Source organism: Octopus bimaculoides, chromosome 3 (assembly GCF_046866305.1).
Source record: "Octopus bimaculoides isolate indiv1 chromosome 3, ASM4686630v1, whole genome shotgun sequence".
Classification (NCBI taxonomy): Eukaryota; Metazoa; Mollusca; class Cephalopoda; order Octopoda; family Octopodidae; genus Octopus; species Octopus bimaculoides.
This window is the reverse complement of record NC_142930.1, coordinates 115,508,958-115,529,751: the sequence shown is the minus strand read 5'-3', so window position 1 is coordinate 115,529,751 and position 20,794 is coordinate 115,508,958. Positions and strand designations below refer to the sequence as shown.

At 31.8% G+C, this 20,794-nt stretch overlaps 1 protein-coding gene across 5 annotated transcripts in view; it reads left to right on the top strand.

The window, feature by feature from the left end:
• The window catches only part of LOC106880693 (uncharacterized), a 550,491-nt gene that overhangs the window by 271,477 nt on the left and 258,220 nt on the right, over positions 1 to 20,794 (top strand). For 3 of the 5 annotated variants that reach the window (XM_052966175.2, XM_052966174.2, XM_052966171.2), the window contains one exon: positions 2,293 to 2,310. The exons of the other annotated variants lie outside the window; for them this stretch is intronic. In XM_052966175.2, coding sequence (XP_052822135.1) covers positions 2,293 to 2,310 — 18 coding nt within the window. The remainder of the gene's footprint in view (positions 1 to 2,292; positions 2,311 to 20,794) is intronic. 5 annotated transcript variants of the gene reach the window in all.

The following is a 20,794-nucleotide window of genomic DNA, read 5'->3' as shown; positions in this document are numbered from 1 at the left end:
TTCAAGTTTGTCTACTTATTTTTTTGTTTTTGTTTTTGATTTACCTGGATATATCAACTCAGATCAACAAACCACTTTCTTGGAATCTTTATTAAAGCCTTTCTTACATGCTAGAGGTTTCCCAATTAGCCACTTGACTCCATACCACTCTAACAAAGTTGGTACTGTGAATTTTAATTCGGTTTCTTGTAGAAAAAAAACATGGTACTAGCTCTAGAATCTTAAAATGTACCTATCCCTACATGGCTATCTGTTTTACTTGATGCTTTACATTCAATGCAAACCTTATTGCCTACATCTTCATACTCAACACCTCATGAGCATTGCTTCAACTTTTAGCAGAAACCTAACTTTTCTCATGTATAAAGTTGCTCATCCATGATAATAACAACTGTATGACTTTTCAAAGAAGTTGAACTATTAGAATCAGATCCCCACAGCAACCCAATCAAATTCTACAAAATAGGGAACTGTATAACTGTATACACTAATTGTACTGTATCAGTATCAGTTACTGGTATTCAAAGACCCATTGAAAAATATGGCTACACTTCAAAATTTTGTATGATTACACTTTTAAATATTTTTATATTGTACATGTGTAGTTTTATATTGTGGAGTGGGTAATAGTTGTATGGAAATAATTTGTTCATTCATTTAATGTTCATTTTTTTCCCTGCTAGGTTTGAGTTAGATGAAGATATATTTCAGGTTTGATTTTATGGCTAAATTCTCTTCCTGTTGTCAAACTTTACTTGTTTTTCAAGTAAGAATTTTTTTGTTTTATATTTCACTGACCTTCAAAAGTGCAGGAAGACTGGTCATAATGTCCATAAGGAATATAAACATCATTTGCTGCTTCACTCCATTAAAGTCATGGGATAGCAATATTAATATACATACAAATATATGCATATGCTTACACACACGCACATACATTTATACATATATATGAAATGATTCCTACACTTTCTATGTAAAAAAAAGAGTGGGGTTATAGATGGAAGACAGGTCCAAAGTAATCTACTGTACAATTAAATCTGAACATACAGGGTTATCAAGTGAACTCCTTATCACAAAACCATGTCTGCACTAATGTGGTATCATAATAACAATAGAAATGATTGATTTTCCACAAGATGACGCAATTTCTTCCTACTGCTGCTGCTATAGCTATAGTCTGCTAATTCATGTCAATAGAAGTTTTGGCAAATTAAAGCCTAATTTATACCAAGTTTCATCTTGGATTATTGACAATTCACACTATTTTGCTTGAGCAGTGTTGGCCATTTCTTTCTGTGTTTCCTTATTTTTCTAATCAAATCAAGAAAATCGATGTTTCATATATTCCGTCTAAATGTTTGTTTAAATTTATTCTTTAATTAACTTAAGTTTGTGAAATGTTTCAAAGATTGTTTTCATTAAAATATTCAGTGATGAATGAAAATCATAATTTATATAGAGAGAGGAGAAATGAAAACGAAGAAGAAAAAAACCCATACCATTGTATCTATAAAAATATAATAAAATTGATCATAAAATGTATTTAATCATTAGATATGCAAAAGCTTATAAAAATGATTTCATAGTATTTTTATGACTGCTAAATATTATCAATGTTCAGATTATTTTAATCTCAAATAGATTAATTTAAAAAATGGTTGACACTGTTCATTTAATTATAAACTTTCAGTATCCTGGTATTAATCTATGCTATAGTGGAGATCTCATTAAAAAATCAATGCAACAGATGTTGCTAATCATATTAAGGTTCTTTCTAACTAGAATATTTCATTCACTGATATGCAATATTAAAATCACTGTACTTAAATTTTAAAATGAAATTTTTCATACAGCATATAATTAAACTTTTAGAATTCTCTGTAACAAATTTAATTAAGTCACAAAATATGTTGTTATTATATGTAAATTAAATTTATTCACATGATCAATTCGTTCAGTCACTCATGAACTCTAATTAATTTCAGTCATGTATATTTAAACTATTTGAAGAAATTAATCCATTTCATTTCACAATGCTGTTAAAAAAACCATTATTAAATTATTTAAACCTCTAAATAGAACTCCCAGATAATTATAAAACTTGTTAATAGTTATAAATATTACATGCTTCAAGTGAAATGTTGCTGATATTTTCCACTTTTTAGAGCTCTGATTGCTCCACAACATAAGTAACAAAGTTCTAAACTATATGCTCTCGAATTTTTATATATATATACATATATGTAAATAGAACATTTTAAGAGAATAAATTTCCTGATTTTTTTTCAGTTCTAACCTGGAAGACAGGTAAATTATTTATTTTTCTTTATTTTTAATATATTGGCTCATTTCAAATATTTTTGCTGTTATGTATACTTGCCTTTAGAATTAAAATTTTTTATCGCTCAGTAAAATCTATGAATGTTTTTAAATGTTATCAGTATATAAAATTAAGTTATAAGTATATCTCTCTAGTATCCATTACTGAAGCTAGGACTCATTAAAAATACGTTAATTTGGGAGACATGCCAGTTGAAGAGAACAATAATGAATATATATTATAAGTTAATTAAAACCCATTTTTGATAAAGTATTTCCTATTTTAAAGATAATAATAGTTATAACATTCATAGCAATAAATTAGTATATCTAAAATTTGTTCATATTAATCTTTTGTTGGTCTTAATATAAGCTCAGTATACTTTTGGAGACTCTGTTATCAGATATGAATTTTGTAATCATTTGTTAGTGAGAAAAAACATACAATGGTTTTAGATTATAATTCTGAGCAGATATACTTTTTTATAAGCAGAATGTATTATTTGATTCTCTAGTTAACAGCATTTTTTTCTATTTGGTACAAGTAAATTTAATTTCATTCATGAAAAATGACTGGTCACACTCATTAGTAAATATTAAATTTTTAGTCATTTACCATTAGTTAGTGTGAAATATACATTGTAAATTATTTTTAAAATTCTATCTAAGTCCAGTGATCATATATCTTTTTTGGTAAGTAATGTATGAAAGAGCTTAACATAATTTTTAGAATGTGTATTACACTGTTCAGTAATATTAGCATGAGACATGAATTTGTAAGTTCTACATGGATAGTATATCAGGTTAATACATCCAACATTACTATTCTTAAGTGGATTGAACCTTGCTGATATGAGGATGATAATTGGGAGGAGGTGGAGCAGATAAAGTTGTTTTTTGTTTCTAAAACACCTCATAAAGAAAATCAGATTTACTTGAATAGGGTTCATGTTGGACCCTATTCGATTAATGTTAGATTTTTTTTTTTTTTTTTTTTTTGCTTTGTTACTTTGAAGTTTGGAAATATAGTTAATCAATTTAGCGAATTTCTTAGTTAACCTTAAACTGGAAGGTCTGGTTTTCCAATAAATTTAAAATGAAATTTGGGCAGTGACTAATTTTTAGACTAAAAAATGAGTATTTTCCAAACATTAAAATTACTTGAGTCAATTTCATTGTCCTTTTAAAGGTATATGGTCTTGAAATAAATAACTACTTTGATTCAGCTGATGTGTATACTAATTACTCAAAGCAAGGAAGGAATCATTTCATTTTACAATACTGTTAAAAAAATAAAGGCCTTGTTAAATTATTTACTTTATATAAATGACCAGCTTATAAATGAAGACAATAGCTTCTTTGCAATATAAGTGCTTGCATATGATTTTGCATATAACTTTTAATTCCATAACAACAAAAATTATTTCTTATATGACTAGGGAATAAGAAAAGCCGTTTTGGTAGAAAGATGTATATTTTTTATACAAGAAAAACCGCTGCTTTTTTTATGCATAATATAACTGTTTTCATATTGAAGTGAAGAAAAAACATTCGGTATTGATTAATAGAAAAAAGCAATTATGAAAAAGTATTTTTGCATCCTTGTTGACTTTGCATAAAAAAAAATTATAGAAATCACAAAATTTTACTTAATGCTGCTTTGTAGAAGTTAGCTTCAATTGATTAGTCTGCTTTGAGGGGAAAAAAAACAATATTTTGATTCTTCAGAATAAAGTGCTGCATTGTCATGTAAAATAAAACAATAATTTAAGGTTTTATTGTGATCAGAATAAATATTGGTAGTTTATAGAACAAGTAGTATTACATTTTAAAAATTGATCTTCTATACAATCATTCAATACAGTCGGCAGTTTTCCACACTTTTTATGTTTTGCAATAAATTGTTAAAAAAATATTCTATTGAAAATGCTAAGACTCTCAAAGACACTACATCGTAGAAGCAATATTTCAGATAGCTGGTTCCCATTCAAATCCTCTAGTGTTGTTGCTAAGTTTCTTTAAAAATTTACAATTATTTTTCTGTAAATCTGATTAACATCGAAACTCCATAAATTTTCAAAATTTAATGAACATCTTTGGTCATCTCAAACTATTTTAATCATATTTAATTACTAAATTTATGTCTAGAAACTTCTATTAAAATTCTTTGATGTTCTTCACAAAACTTAACCTAGTTTCACTTTAAGTTTCTTAGTATTTGTTATGATGCAATTGTACACCATTGGAATATTATACTTTCTATGATATTAATATTTATTCTTTATAAGGCAGTGAGCTGACAGAATTGTTAGCACATTAGGAAAATGCTTGCTGACATTTCATCTCTCTTTACATTCTGAGTTCAAATTTTGCCAAGGCTGACATTGCCTTTCATCTTTTCAGGGTTGATAAAATAAGTCACCAGTTGAGCATTTGGGTCAATGTAGGCTTACCCTCTACCTGAACTTGCTGGTCTTGTGCTAAAATTTGAAACTGTTATTTATTCTTTATCAGTGCAGTGAGAAGGGATAGCATTCAGTCATTTTAAGCACACTTAGTCTAATCACAGAACGTAATTTTTGTTGAATAGTTTTGCAGTTTTGTTGAAGATTCGTAGCTATGATTGGAGCTTCATCTAGTTGTAATTCTAGGGTGTACAAAATGTTTTATGTTTAATGCTTTACATGTTTCAGCCATTTGACTGTGGCCTTGCTGGGGCACCTCCTTGAAGGGTTTAGTTGGACATATCTACTCTAGTACTTATTCTTTTCTTTATAAGACTGATATTTATTCTATTAATTGCTTTTGCCAAACCACTAAGTTATAGGGTCATAATCAAACCAACTCTAGTTGGTAAATAGTGATGAGAAACAAACACAACACACACACACATACACAAAGAGCTTCCTTCACTTTCCATCTATCAAAATCACTTGCAAGGCTTTGGTCAATCTAGGGCTATAGTAAAAGACACTTGCCCGCAGTGCTATGCAGTGAGACTAAACCTAAAATCACCCAAGAGTGTTGGAAATAAAAGGCCCAAAACACCATGCAGTCTGAAATTGAGACAATATGCACTGAGAAAAGCAAAATCATGTCAAATGGATTTGAAATGGTGTAAAGCTAGCAAGTTCAAAACAAAGATCATATGATCTTATGAAAAATCAAAGCACAATAGAAAGGACAATGTCTAACTGGTAAGCAAGTACTTCTGAAACAATCATTAATAAAAGCAGACAACTGTTTTTTGCAGATGAAGTTTAGAACATAAGTTTGTATGTGTTCACATTAAATTGATTATTTGTTGAATTATTTCAAAGTAATTCTAAATATTTTCATACAGAAATAAAAGCTTATGAATATAATCTACTTTACAGAGAGTCCCTTAAACATAAAAGCAACATTTCTCTTTTTCCTTTTGCCACAGCTTTTAAGAATTACTTATGGTATGCCTTTCAGATGTCATATTGAAAATAGTGTTTAAATTTTACAAAATAATATCAAATTTCAAATGAAATTGATGTTGCAGTGTGTTCAGGCATCTTCTAAAGTTATTTAGTGTCAAAAATAAAACATTAATTGAAATACCTTAATTAAAAGCAACTGTTTTAAAATGTTGATGTGATCAAATAACATTTATGTTAATGTAGACCTCAGGTTAATTAATACTTGTAATAATGTTTGAAGTTACATGAATCTATGAATTATGTAAAAATCTTAGAAAGTGATATCTGTTTTTAAGAACTTATCATTAGTTTTATCTTCAGATTTTAAAATTCCTCTCTAGTTTTAAAAATAGTAGTATCATTTTACAGAAAACATTTTGAAATTAAATCCATGTATAAAATATTTGTATTTTTTTTTCTGGCATCAAATATTTGTACTGCTCGCTTTTAACCCTTTTAACTATTATTACACAAAAATTTTAGTTATATTTTGAATAAAAAGACTTTGAATAAAAGTCAAAGGGAAGCAAGAATGATACATACTCATTTCTTGTTTTGCATTGATAACTCAGTATACATATATTCTATAATGTTTCAATATATGATTTAGAGCAATAACAAATGAGAATTTAGATGTTGTCTTACTTTACATATGTATACCTTGCCTTATGTCTTTCATGAGCCCTTTTCTGTAGTCTCACCGGCAAAGATTAGACGTCATTCCATTTCAAAATAATTGTAAAACCTTTTTGCTTTTAATTCCAAAAGTTCCTCAGCTCTTATTCCTTTTTTTATAAATAAAATAAAAAACTAAATTCAGTAAATCATCATTGTCATCATCATTGTCGTTTAACGTCCGCTTTCCATGCTGGTATGGGTTGGACAGTTTAACTGAGGGCTGGCAAGCCAGAAGGCTGCACCAGGCTCCAATCTGATCTGGCAAGGTTTCTACAGCTGGATACCCTTCCTAATGCCAACCACTTCAAGAGTGAAGTGGATGCTTTTTACATGTGACTAACATGGGACCAGTCAGGTGGTACTGGCATCAGCCACTCTTGAATGGTGCTTTTTACGTGCCACCAGCACGGGAGCCAGTCAGGCAGCACTGGTAACGATCACACTAGAATGGTGCTTTTTTACATGCCACTAGCATGGGACCAGTCAGGCAGCACTGGCATTGACCATACTCAAATGGTGCTTTTTACGTGTCACCGGCATGGGTGCCAATCAAGTGGTACTGTCATCAGCCATGACAATAACTTGACTTGCCTCAACAGGTCTTCGCAAGTGCAGTTTATAGCCCAATGATTGAAGAGTACTCTTAAATGTGCTAAAATAAGAGTTAATATTTAGTGAAATAATTGAGTAAAATGCTATGTATTTTGTATGTATAAATCATGTGTTTTATATGGAAATAGAAAATGAAGAATTTAGAATAATAAATATAACATAGACAAGTATGAATATAAAATCTTTGATAGTTACATCTAAATTTTCTTTTTTAAATTGCTGGCTCTTTCATATGAATTTACTGCGAGCAATTCACATATATTTTCTTTTTTATTGAACCATTGACTAGTTCAATAAAAAAATTGTCAAAGAGTCAAATACTATTTCATATATAGCGGTTGAAAGTAAGAAATGCAGAAAATAGCACTTAAATTAAATAAGAAAATAATTAATTGATTTCCTCTGAAATTAATTTTGCACTTTGCGAACTTTAATAAAATCTAATTACAGCTTTGCAAAGTTAAATACTTAACCAATATTAGAAGACAGTATTTCTTCATGACCTCTTACTCATGGGAGAATTCCAAATGATTCTAAGATACTTCTTTTAAGAGATGCTTCTTTCTTATCAATTTATGCTAAAAATTGTATTTATGTGGTTGCTTCCCAACCACATGGTTTTGGGTTCAGCAAGTGTCTTCTACTATAACCTCAGCCTTGTGAGTAGATCTGGTAAACAGAAACTGAAAGAAGCCTCTGTGTATGTGTGTGTGTGTGTGCATGCAAGCATGTTTGTGTTTGTTCCCCACTACCACTTGTCAACCGGTGTTAGTGAGTTTACATTTCCATAACTTGGCAGTTTGGCAAAAGAGACTGCTAGAATAAGTACCAGGCTTTAAAAAAAAAAAGAGTACCAAGTTTGATTCATTCAACTAAAACCTCTTCAAGGCAGTGCCCCAGCATGGCCACAGCCTGATGGCTGAAACAAGTAAAAGATAAAAGGTGAAATATATAATTTTGATAAATATTCAATATTTCTCTAGAGGTATATCCAAAAAGGAATTGCTATAGGATTCGAAATAATCATTTATTACTAGCTTAATTTTTAAATATTTGGAAATTTATCTAAGATTTGTGAAATGAAAAAATTCAATTCTAGTTTGTATAATTTTTTAAAGAAATAAGGAGATTTTTTAATTTTTTGGAGTAGCTGTGTGATAAGTAGCTTGCTTACCAACCACATGGTTCCGGGTTCAGACCCACTGTGTGGCACCTTGGGAAAGTGTCTTCTACTATAGCCTTGTGAGTGGATTTGGTAGACGGAAACTGAAAGAAGCCCATCGTATATATGTATATATATATATGTTTGTGTGTCTGTGTTTGTCCCCCAACATCGCTAACAACTGATGGTGGTGTGTTTACGTCCCCGTAACCTAGCAGTTTGGCAAAAGAGACCAATAGAATAAGTTCTGGGCTTCCAAAGAATAAGTCCTGGGGTCGATTTGCTCGACTAAAGGCGGTGCTCCAGCATGGCCACAGTCAAATGACTGAAACAAGTAAATGAGTAAAAGATGTGCTTGATGTTGAAGTAGTAGGTATCTCAGTCTTTAGTATGTTTAGTTATTGATGTATCATTTGTAAGTGAAGCTTTATGCTTATGGGTGGAATTAAGCTTAGCAAAATACTTCATCAATTGTAGTGTACAGATTGTTTACATCCAAGTAAATTGCTGGTGATAGAATAAGATCAAATGATTTTTTACCTGGTAGGCTGGCACTTTATAGGTGGGAAATATATGACTAATGAGTTCAGATTTCCTGTAGATATTTCGTTTCAGGAAAAGTGGCTTTGCTTTCAAATGACATATGCAATCAACATCCTTGTCTCCTCCTTTTCACACTGATGCGTCTTTCCATGTCCTCTGCAGTTTTCCTTTGCCATATTTTCTGACACATTTGCATCAACGAGTTATCACTTATTTAGTATTGTCTTTATCAACAAATCTATTTCTTCTGCCTACATTAGCTGATGTCTTTAATGGCAAGCTGCTCTTCAAGCTCTCTTGTGCTGCCTTTCATACCTGTTAGTATTACATAATAAATGGGTAATATTTTAAAATCTCTCACAAGTTATAGCCTCACTCAATCTGTGCTTTACAGAGATGAAACCCTTGTTGTTGTTATTCTGATCTAGGTCACCCCTAAATTTAGCATGCCTATGATTACAGCCATTCCAGTTGTGACCATTCCAACTTCCCTCTTTCTGTAGATCTAGAACTACAGAGTCCAGTGTGTACTCGAATTTTTTAAAGATAGAGTGTGAGAATTAACCTTTTCTTATGAGCCACCCAACCACATTGAAGCTCACTCTGTGACTTCCAAACTTCTACATCTTTTTACCTTTAACTATTATGTTCTTACTACAACTATTTGCAGCACTACTTAATTGCATTAGTTGCAGAAGCTACTAAGTAAATCATATGAGCTATTTGAACTGTTCATGGACCTATTCATAGTTATTGCTGCTGCTAATTATTTCTATACACATAGTACATCAGAAGTTTTGTTTCCCTTTCAATCTGCTTACTGTCTCGCTGTATATTTGATATACCCTTGAGTATTGTATCCTAATTTACTCTCTTCTCACTTCTCAAAAGGAAGGTCACTTTCGGATTACATTAGGACTTTGTGTTCATTATGACCAACTAGTACTTTGGTTCTTGCCATGTTGATCATTAATCATAGGGACTGTATGTCAGTCTCCCGGGTTTGAAAGTTTCTTCAGTGAGAGCCAGTTCATCAGTATACAGGTTCATGAGAATAGCAAGTTATGAATATAGATATAACAATTTTTGACTCAAGTAAAAATACATAAAGTTGTATCAAGCAAAGAAAGACTAATGGTCAGTCTTGAAAAAGTATTATTGTTTTGTGGCTTGACCTGAGAAGAAAAATCAATGCCTATAAATATTTTCATGGTCTCCAAGGTTAATGAGAGAAAGTTATTCTCAGATTAGAGATCTGACCTGAGTGCCAACAACAGAGTTGACTCTGCTAAGGCACCCAAGTGTCAGGTGGTGGTGTTAAACCAAGCAACAGATTAAGTCTACCCCTAAAAGTTTACAATTATTATTCCTTCTCTGTAAAGTATAAGTATATCCTTCTATTGCTTTCTGTTACTGGTGAAAATCACTGAACAGCATGGAATACTGTTGTAAACTTCCAAGAGAGATATTTTAGGAAACTACTACTAATGATGTTATATATAACTATGAATATAATATATAAAGGTATTTGTAATGAAGAACCTACAGATGTTAAATACTTAAGTGAGGTCTGATGAGCAATAAACAAATTTTCCTGATTGCTGTCCATATACAAACTTTACATAGAGCAAATTCTGTATTAAACTTTCCTTTGATGTAATAAGTTTTATTCAAGAAACCTTTAGTTGGATGTTGGCTTTCATCTGTGGTAAAATGTTAGAGAAACCCATACATCAAAACAGTGATACTTTAAATGAGCACTTACCTAAAAATTCATTTAAATATGAATTCTGTTTCCTCTCTTTTGTTTCTGCATAACAATTATTTCAACCTTTTCAATGTTGTATAGTGGACATCCTGTGCTAGGGAGCAGAACAGCTTTACTTTATAATCAGTGGTGGCTGATGGCATCTTGATAATATAAACAAGAGAGTCTCTACATGGTCACTTGACTTCTTATAAATGGCAATCACTGTCTCGCAAATTACCCAGTATCATCTTTAAAAACAAAAATGAAATAAAATAAAAAAAAAGGAGAGAGATACTGAGCAAGTAAAAGGATAGAATAATCATCTCTAGAAAGCCTGTGATCATGGGTCTGTTCAATCGAGGCTGCCTGAGGTTAAACCACAGCAATAAAAACAAATAAAGATATCTTTGCTTATCTACTAAAAAATTGACAAAAGTCACCTTTGGCAGTTTGTTACAAAATTTGGCTCAAGTCCAAAATTTAAGACATAATGATCTTATATGTATGAATGAGGAAATGGGTGAAAGGAAAATATACTAGTCTAAATGTCTTGCAACACTTCTTTTCATCCTCTTATGGTGTATACACCAATACTTCTGGGGCTAACTTTACTTTATTCTTCCGCCGAGTCAATAAAGTAAGTCCCTGGCACATGGGTTTGATTAACTCTTCTTTTTTTTCTGCTAACTGCTGGCCTTGCATGAATGCCAGAAATCGATGTATAATTATATCCTATTCCTGTTGCTAAAATATTTGAGATTCTCCAAAACATACCATGTAATATGAAGATTATAATTTTAGATTTCTTTTAACGCCAGCAACTGGTTCAACAATTTCAGAGTTGAAATTTATGACACATATGTTTTGAATGCTAAGCAAGAAGTGCATGAAACCAATTGCTTTGTTATTTACAGTTCAATATAGTTAAGTTATGTGCTGAGCTGAGGAACAAACAAAAACCTACAATTGAAAATAAATAAAGTTTGAGCAAGATAGTTTGATTTGAAATCTATAGATCTTCATTTTAGATGTATTTTTAATTCATTTTATTTCAAATGTATTTCAAAATTTTAAGAATTCATCTGTTATTTGGTTATAGTTCTGAAGTTCAATTACTGTTCTCTATAAGTGCACAAATAATTTACTAAATAGTACCAAATATTAAAGTGGTCATACTAAAGTTAATATAACATTTTCATAACTAAACAAGTCTTTCTTTTCAACCTGTGAAATTCAGTCAATTTAAGTAACAAAAATCAATTCATTTCAAAACTGCTATTAGCTATTATCTTATCATATCTTAGTAACTTCATTACTTTTATCAGTTTTAGAATTGTAGCTTGAAAGAAAACTCGTTTGAATACATTAAAATTTACTCTTTTCTATATGTGTTTCTGCCAGTTTCCATTTTGTTGGAGATACCTCTAAGAAGAGGAAACTTTCTAATGAATGATCAAATATATGCTTTATTTATAAGCAAGATCATTAGATGAAGTACATTTTGCCTCAAAAATTTATTTTCAATTTCACTTGAAATTTCTATTTAGTTAAACTCACATATTTGATACTTTTGTCTGGCTTTATTTTCTCTTTGGCTTATATTTGCTTGTCTTCTTTTTTCCTTTTTGCTTATTTATTAATCAATGAATTTATTTGGTTGTTGACTCAGCATTTTCTTACATGCAGAATTATTTATTTATTATATTTTTATCGCTAATTAGTGTTTGCTATTCTTATTAGAGACACTTGCAAATATGAATAAAAGATTCTGCAAGTAGGACGGGACACACACACACACTTTATTTTGCTAGCTGTTGAATTTCAGTGTTCTATTATATAAAGCCTCCAGATTCTTGAGGTTATTTTCCACCATAACCATTAAATCATACTGCAGCAACTTAGTTTCCCGGCATTAATATTTATAATATATAATATTTATATATGGAGTGTAACCTGTTCTAATATGCTAAGTAACTATATAATTGTCTTGTAGAGATAAAACATAGCTCAGTTAAACAAAACAAAAAAACAAGAAGTAATAAACAAAATAGCAGAAAAATAAATTCAAGTTTGTTATTTGAGATGAAGAGACTTGGGTGCAAATGGTTACTTAGTCTTCTGGTTTGAGATAGATATGCTGTTTGAATCCTTTCAGCAGGAGTATTTTTCACTTTTTTCTCTCAAAAGGTTTTTATTGTGTCTAATAATAGTAGTTGTTGCAGTATGGCTGAATAGTTAAGACATTTACTTTACTATCATGAGGTTACAGTTTCGATTCTGTTGTGTGCTGTCTTAGACAAATGTCATTCTATCCAAGAATTACATCAAGTGTACACCTGTCTGAGGAATACTTAGCTGTATACATTGTTAATTCAGTGAGCCTGGTGGTCCATTTGACTGAACAACTGAATATTGGTTGATGGAGATTCTCATCAAGATCCATTTATTATCTCTCTAAGTGTCTCATATGATTTTTCTTTGAAAATTGTAACTGTCATTCATATCTTTTACTTGATTTGAACCCCAAAACATTGACACTGAGGTCGTTACTTGTAACTCTGTTGCTCTAATTACTGTCTTAAAATGATCACTTGTTAAGCTAATGTAAGATGATTTGAATTTATTTCTGAATCAGTATTAATTTCCTCACACTTATTCATTATACTAGATTAAATATATTCTTATTGATTACGACAAGTCTAACTGTATAATTAATATGTTACTTTAGACTAATTTAGATTTTGTTTTCAAATACATATCATCTGAACTGAACCTTGTCTGTCTGATAATTTCAATACTGATATTTTATATATAAACACACACACACACACACACACATGTAAAATTGGCCTGTTTTCTTTTATCTCTCTTTGATTTTGTACAGAAATGTTTAACTTTCATGTTTTTTCTACTAAGTAGACATTATATTATTTCTCATGAGGCAATGTGATCAAAATACCAGACTTGTTTACTCTCAAAATAAACAAAAGCAACAAATGATGGACTTTTTTCTCCACCATTTACTTAGAATTGAATGACCCATATGTATTCACAATTGAATCTATGGAAATACTTTACTTATCTCATTAAAATGTGACAATTAGTCAGTTAATTTATGTTTGTTATTCAGGTATGTTTATCAATGGGAGATTTGTACTAGTGATTACCATCTTTGGAATTTCAGAAGGGTACAGATTTGGAAAGAAAATTATTTGTAAAAGTGTTATGTGTGTTATTTGGGAATGGTAAAAGACACAGTTGAGTGATTAAAGGAGAGACTGTGAGGACTAGTGTTATTTAGAAAATGTGGGAATTTCAGTATCCAACCTGACTGATAGTCCTTCCTTAGGGTCAAAATGACAAGAGGGAAAAAAGAACAGACAGCAGAGAGGTTTACATCCTCTATGTTTGAGCAACTGGCTGTGATAAGTGAGCTTTTTGTAGGCTTGAGTGGAGCACTGTGCAAGGTACTTGGCATGCAGGTACCTATTTCAGAGGTACAGAGGCAGATGTAAATTAGTAGAACAGGCAGATGGCATAAGCAGTGTGTCTGTCAGCTTGTGATTGTGACATATTTGTGTGTATATCATTGGCAACCAGCTTTTTTTTTTCAGAATTGATCTGGGAGGATTTGTTTAAATCAGCAATTCCATCTTATATATGTGAGCACTAATCTAGTTTGTATCATATTTGAAATTTATAAGGGTCAGCAGTTGTAATTACTTCTGGTCCAGAAATCTAATTCGAGAATGCAGTTTTGATAATGTTATATATGTGAGGTCAGCAAATGACATCATCCAGGATTATGGGGTAGGGTGGGATTCTAGTATTTCAAGAACCATCATTGTATGTACTTTTGTGTGGAGAAAACTTAGTACTTATTATATTGTGATTGTATTTTGTTGCAGTTGAAGGATACCAAAGTATCATATCCTTATTGAGGGCAGTTTACAATATGCATTCATAGAAGCAGGGCAGATTTAACATATCTTAGTTCTAGATGTTGAAAGTTAAGAAAGAGTGAAGGATGTTTTCATCTAAAGTAAGGTGTTAAATTTGTTTACAAGAAGGTCCTTACTATATATATGGAAAAGATTGTAGAAAACTGAAGTGAATCTTGATGCATGCTAGAGTTGATGATGTGCATCAAAGAAAACATTGCCAATGTATGTGGCAATGGAAAAGTCTTTCAGGAATCTTTTGTTTCAAGTGATGGTATATAATTAAGTAGGCAACAGTTTGGTGAACTGAAACAAAAAAAACTTAATTTCCCAACTTAAGTGATGCAATAAAACTGCAGCTGGAAATTTGAGCTCAAAACTCGGTTTGTTAATCCATTACCTTATCCAACTGTTATTTCATCTCTACCAACACATGTATGTGAGAGACTGGTTATTGAGCACTGGATTGTGCAATCATTTATAATGCAGCCTGTTTACTATAGATCCTGGGGTGATTTTTGGTGACACATCTTAAGGGAAGAAGTGTGTTATATGCCATCAAATGCAGTATTTACTACTGTTATTTGTCATGTTAAATTCTCACACCACAGCTTGTATTCTGAATATTTCTAAAAATTAAGCAGATTCAACTTTTAGATTAAAAAAGTTAAGGCAACATCAAGAAGTTAATGTTGATGAGGAAATAGCTTTATTTTCAATAGATTAAATTCTTCCATCAATCTTTTATTTTATTGAAACTGATTTTCCCTTATATGAGTGAAATTACAGCTATTGAGGTATTTCAAATGATTTGTTAATAGTGGTGAAATCTATATTTCTAACTCTTTTTAATATAATTATCACAACATTGTTAGAAGTTATATCAGCTGTAAACATTTGTATAGAATGTCTTGTGATTATGCCAAATTTTGTGTGTGACTTGTGTATTAAAGTATTTAGTCTATTATTGTTACGATACTAAAGAATTTATAACTTTTTACATAATTGATTTCCTTTGGTTTTGTTTCTCTTTTAATTCTTTTGGTCTAAAGAAAGGTGGGGAGTTCACCCATGACCTTTGCAGGTTCTTTGAGACTAGTAAAATTGATGCTGTTAATGTTCCACCAAAACAGTTGAGAGTAGATCAGGTTGCAGGAAAAATGTGTTCAAGGAATGAATTCCTGTGAGTCAACATTCTGTGTAAAAAGGATGACATGGCTGCTGTTGTTTCTAGGGTGATGACAGGAGGAGAAATTGGGTGAGTCAGGAATGCCTGAGTGGAGATGGTATGAGACCAGCCAGCTCTAAAAAGTGGAGACCACTGGTGTAGCTATACAAATGGCAGAGGAAGATAACAACACATTTGTGAGCAAGAGGCTGGAGTATGTTTGTGAGTAAGTTTGCACCAATCAGTTGAGTGGCTTTTTTAAAAAATTGCCTAAGATTTTTATGTGTGTAGCAACATCACTGTCCCAGATGTAAGAGCAGCACTCTCTTGTAGGTCTCACTGGAGCCTTGAAAGGGTTGACTGTTCTTGAAGACTCAAGTATTTTCTGGCTATGAAGAAGACCAGTTTTTGAAATGCAGTTTTTATTGTTGAAGTATTTACTGGGAAAAAATCAGTGATGGTGAAGTATAGCATATGAAGTGACCATGAAGTTTCCTGTTGACTGCTGGTCATGTCAAGGTGGGATTAACAATGTCATAATGTTTAATTAATATTTGCCATGATTGTGTCTTTTTGGTGTTAAGAAAGACTGACATGACCATTTTGAAGGATGTTTTTGAGGTTGATGATAAGGAAATCAGAGTAGATATTTTTTGAGGTAACTAGGCTGTAAATTAGTGATGCATGTGTACAGAAGACTAGTGGTAAATGATGAATGACATCATCTTCTTAATAAGTGGATTTTGTGAAAGTGACGGCAAGTTGTACTTGGTGTACAGGAGGGAGAATGTGGAGAATAAAACCAAACCCTGGGATATGCTAGAGTTGATAGATTGTGGATCAGAGGGAGCTCCATCAGCATACATTCAATAATATGGTCTAACAAGGACCCAGTGACCAAAGATGAAGCACAAATGCATCCCACAATGGATAATTTTGACAAGAGGTTTGTATGCCATATGGAGTCAAATGCTTTCCTAATATCAATGACAACAAACCACTGCGTTCACCAAATTTCTCAAATATGAGAGCGCACTGGTGAGTGAGATAGAAGAGTTGGTCTCCAATAGATTCAAGAGAATCGTAGTGCTGTTCATTAAAGAGGCTAAGTGATCCAAATGTTGGAGAACTTGGTTGTTAGTGAGTTTCCATCACATTTGAGATATTGGAACTGAGTGTGACAGGACAGTAGCTGATTCGATCAAAGGAGTAGCATTTCTTAGGAATAGGACACACCATAGAGTGTTTCCCAAAGACTGAGATATGCCTATGAAAAGAAAGAGAGAGAGTTTAAAGAGTTTGGTAAGGATAGGGGTTACCTCTGAGGTGCCACAATCCAGTCCAGTTACTGTTTTGTTTGAATTGATAAGAGATACTGTTGTGTTTGGTTTGTATGAGTTCATGAGAATGAGCCTGGTGTAGTAGAAAGGGGTAGTTCGGAAAGAAGATTTATTGAATGTATAGTGTGTTGAGTTGAATACAAAATGGGTGGGAAATGTGAATGATTTCTCTGCAAGATTTGCTCAACTAAAGGCGGTGCTCCAGCATGGCTGCAGTCAAATGACTGAAACAAATACAAGAAAAAGAAAAGAGTACTGCTCACTGAACCATGATGTTTGAGAAATGGAAGAAAAGAAAATTCAACGAAGCTAGCAGAAATGTTTTTTAGTAAAAGATAAAAAAGATTGACTCAGTTTGAGAAGTAGGATAATATGGAGGCTGTGCAATGCACAAGGTACTCTTCATCATTAAACCAATGGTTTTTGCAGATATTACAATTATGGGTGAGAGCTGTCAAGTTTGTATTGGTGGGTGAGATTCTCCAAGTACTGTAGGCTCCATTTTTGCCTAAGCTACTGTAGTTCAGCAATGAGTGAAACACTTGGGTCTTGTGGCTGTGAGTTTGTGTGGGGGTTGTGGAAGGATGTGCCTAAGAGGATGGTTTAAGTCATCTACCTAACTGTTTCTGATAGAGAAGTGATGAAACATAAATGCTGCCAGAGATACTTGGCATTGTTCTCACCAGTCAGCTGATTTGAAGTGCCATGGGGTTTAGAAGATAGGAGATATTGTGTAATATATAGATATGTGTGTGCTGAATATTTATTAAAAGGTAAAGGCCAGACAACCTGATAGGTGTATAGACAGTTATGGTGGAAGTGGGGTTTGGAGGTAAGAAAGGAATGAAGGGTGTTTGCAGTATCTGCACGTCCTTCAGGGACACATGTAGGACATGAAGCTACTTGATGTAATAATGTAAAGAACTGATGATTATAAAAGATTTTGTTTCTGTATTAACAGTGTCAGTATGGTATATTAGTTTAGAAGGAAGTGAAGTGAGATATATGTCCTTGATGCAGAAAGAGCAGTTGGTGACTGGTGCAGTTTAAAGAGCAGTTGGTGACCGGTGCAGTTTAAAGAGCAGTAGAGAAATCACTTGTATTTGTCGGAATAGTGACTGTGAATGAAAGTAACTGCTAATCTTTGTTGCTAATATACAAGTGAGAGAAGTGTGTTGGGCAATGTTGAATCTACATATGCAGACACTATTGTTTGGATTGAAGTTTGAGCAAAGAGTGTAACCTGGACAGCAGAGATAGACTACCGGTAGAGGTTGTGACATTTGTGTCTTGGTGAGGAAAAATCCAAGTAGTTATTAAACACAATAGACATCCTTTAAAATGTGTGGTTTGTGTAGTAGTAAAAACTGTTGTTTGGGTTCTAAATTGGATCAGAGTAGACACAAATGTTAGAGAAAAGAAGCTAGAATTGTCTAACAAGTCTAGTTTTAGCTTTCATCATATCGGAAGGGGTACATAGCAGGTATCATTTATAAGAGAGCAGATCAAATACTTAATTGGATATCTAAATAATTTTGCAGCTTTCAATGTTTTCATATATACTGTTTTGCTTATCCGAATTATTAATTTAACTTAATAGATATCTAATTTTCTTCAAAATTTGATTGTAATTTAAAATTATTTCTGTCACTTTATTTTAGTGCCAGAAACCTGTTTCCTGATTTAATTTCTAATATCAATTATTCATCAAATTTAATATGAATCAATTTTTAATCTTATGTCATAAAAAATTTTAAAATGCCATCCATCTTGTTGCCCATATCTAAATTTCATTGTGTAAAAAACTAATGATAAGAAGCAAAATAACTAAAATGTGTCAAAACATTCTTAATTCAATATTACTTCTTAAAGATCTCTTAATAGCATGAATAAAATTAAAATTATTTTCATTATCATCACCGTTATCATAATTGTTGTCATGTCATCACTGCCATGCATCTTCTCATTGGTTCTTATTCATCCTCATCTGTCTTGCATTTTTATTTTTCACCAAGCTATATTTTCTTGTTGTTGGCTTAATAATGGCTTGTTTGGTAGATCTTGTTTAATTGGTGCTGAGATTATGGAACTACTTATCTTTTATTTCAGATGCAAAACAAAATCTCTCTCTCTCTCTCTTTCTCCATACATCTCCCCATCTCCATTTCTCTTTCTGTGTTTTATAGAAGATGCTATATCATTTTCTTTTGTTATTGTAATATATATGGCTATCTTCTTATCTAAATAACCATAATAAAAGTATGTCACTCACACTTTTAAATGAATATAAAAATTATTAAGAAAGAAGTGTGTGAAATGTAAAAGTAAAGGATTCTTGAGACAATCTATAAGATTTTGAATTGAGTCCATTAAGAATTTACGATCATTATAATTCATTTATGATTTCAAACTCTCAAAGGTTTACATAATTATTATTCATATTGTGACGCTTTTAGCATATGATTTTCTGTGCCGCTTTCGATTGAATAAATTGGCAACATATTATTATCTCAGCATGTGTTATTCCATCTTTAAATCACAACATTCTCTAAACTGACCTCACCACTGCTATCCAGGCTTTTCTTTGTCCACCTGCTTCTTATATCTTCTATTGCTAAATCACAATGTATATATCAGTTAATGTCATTCATGGCTAATTGCTTTCTCAATGTATGTTGCTTAGCTATTCACATACATTTTACACACTAAAAAATCTTTACCTAATATGAATTCCATGATGATTTGTCTGAGTACAATATATATATTTCAAGTTAAATTGTTAAAAGCATAATGGATGAATTCAAAATTAGAGTGAGTAATAATGTGTTCTTAATTGACCCTTATGGTAATTTGACAAAGTATAAGCTTAAAACTAACAGCTAATTAGATGCATTTTAGTTTTTTAAAGTAAAGTCCACAGCTGTTAAAGTTGCAATAATGACAAGATTAAAAAACTTTATTTGAAATTAACAAATTATTTAACAGGCATTTTTTTTGTAAAATAAAATTCTATCCATATCTATTTTGTTTAATTTTAAAAAAATTATATTGTGTTCTGTGATCAATAGTATCATTGATTATAGGTTTTTGACAGATCAGTCACATGTTAGCTGCATTTACGAGAGTGACAGTGACAAAGGAGTTTCTTTGTAACTTGGGCAAAACAATAGCTATGCCTATTTTGTCTTGAAGTACCAATTTATTAGTTTTCTTGCCAATGTTTACAATAGTAGAAGATGTACATGCAAATACAGTGGGCTTTCACACAGTTTCCTTCTACCAAATTCTACACAAACTGACCTGGTTAAACTGGAGCTATGATAGAAATCACTTACTCATAATGTTGTGCACTGAGATTAGATCTGGAACCATGTGTGAATAAAATAAACTTCTAAAGTTCATAGTCAAGCTTTTGCATTTCAAGTGCTACTCTTATTCATTTGGTTTTATACATTGTCATTTTTGGTTCATAAGAAAGTTAAGTAAATGATTATCTTTACTCATTGATTTTAAATATCAGTAATCCAATGCTTAATGCAGAAATTCTGTTTTTTGTATTTAATTCATTCTATAACTAGGTGCAAGTCTAGCTTCCATTGCACATCATCTTAAGTCCTTCTAAAGAAGAATTATTTATTCACAAGTAAGAAATATTTGTATACTGTCAACTTAATGTGACACTTCCAATAAGGGAATCATACTGCTGCTTTTTAGCCCTAGGATGCTGGACTGCTTCCTGTCGGCCTTGACACATTTCCTGTGTCCTTATGTTTGTGAGGGGGAGACAAGCACCCCCACCGAGCCTAGCCTGCATTCAGAGACATGTTTCTGA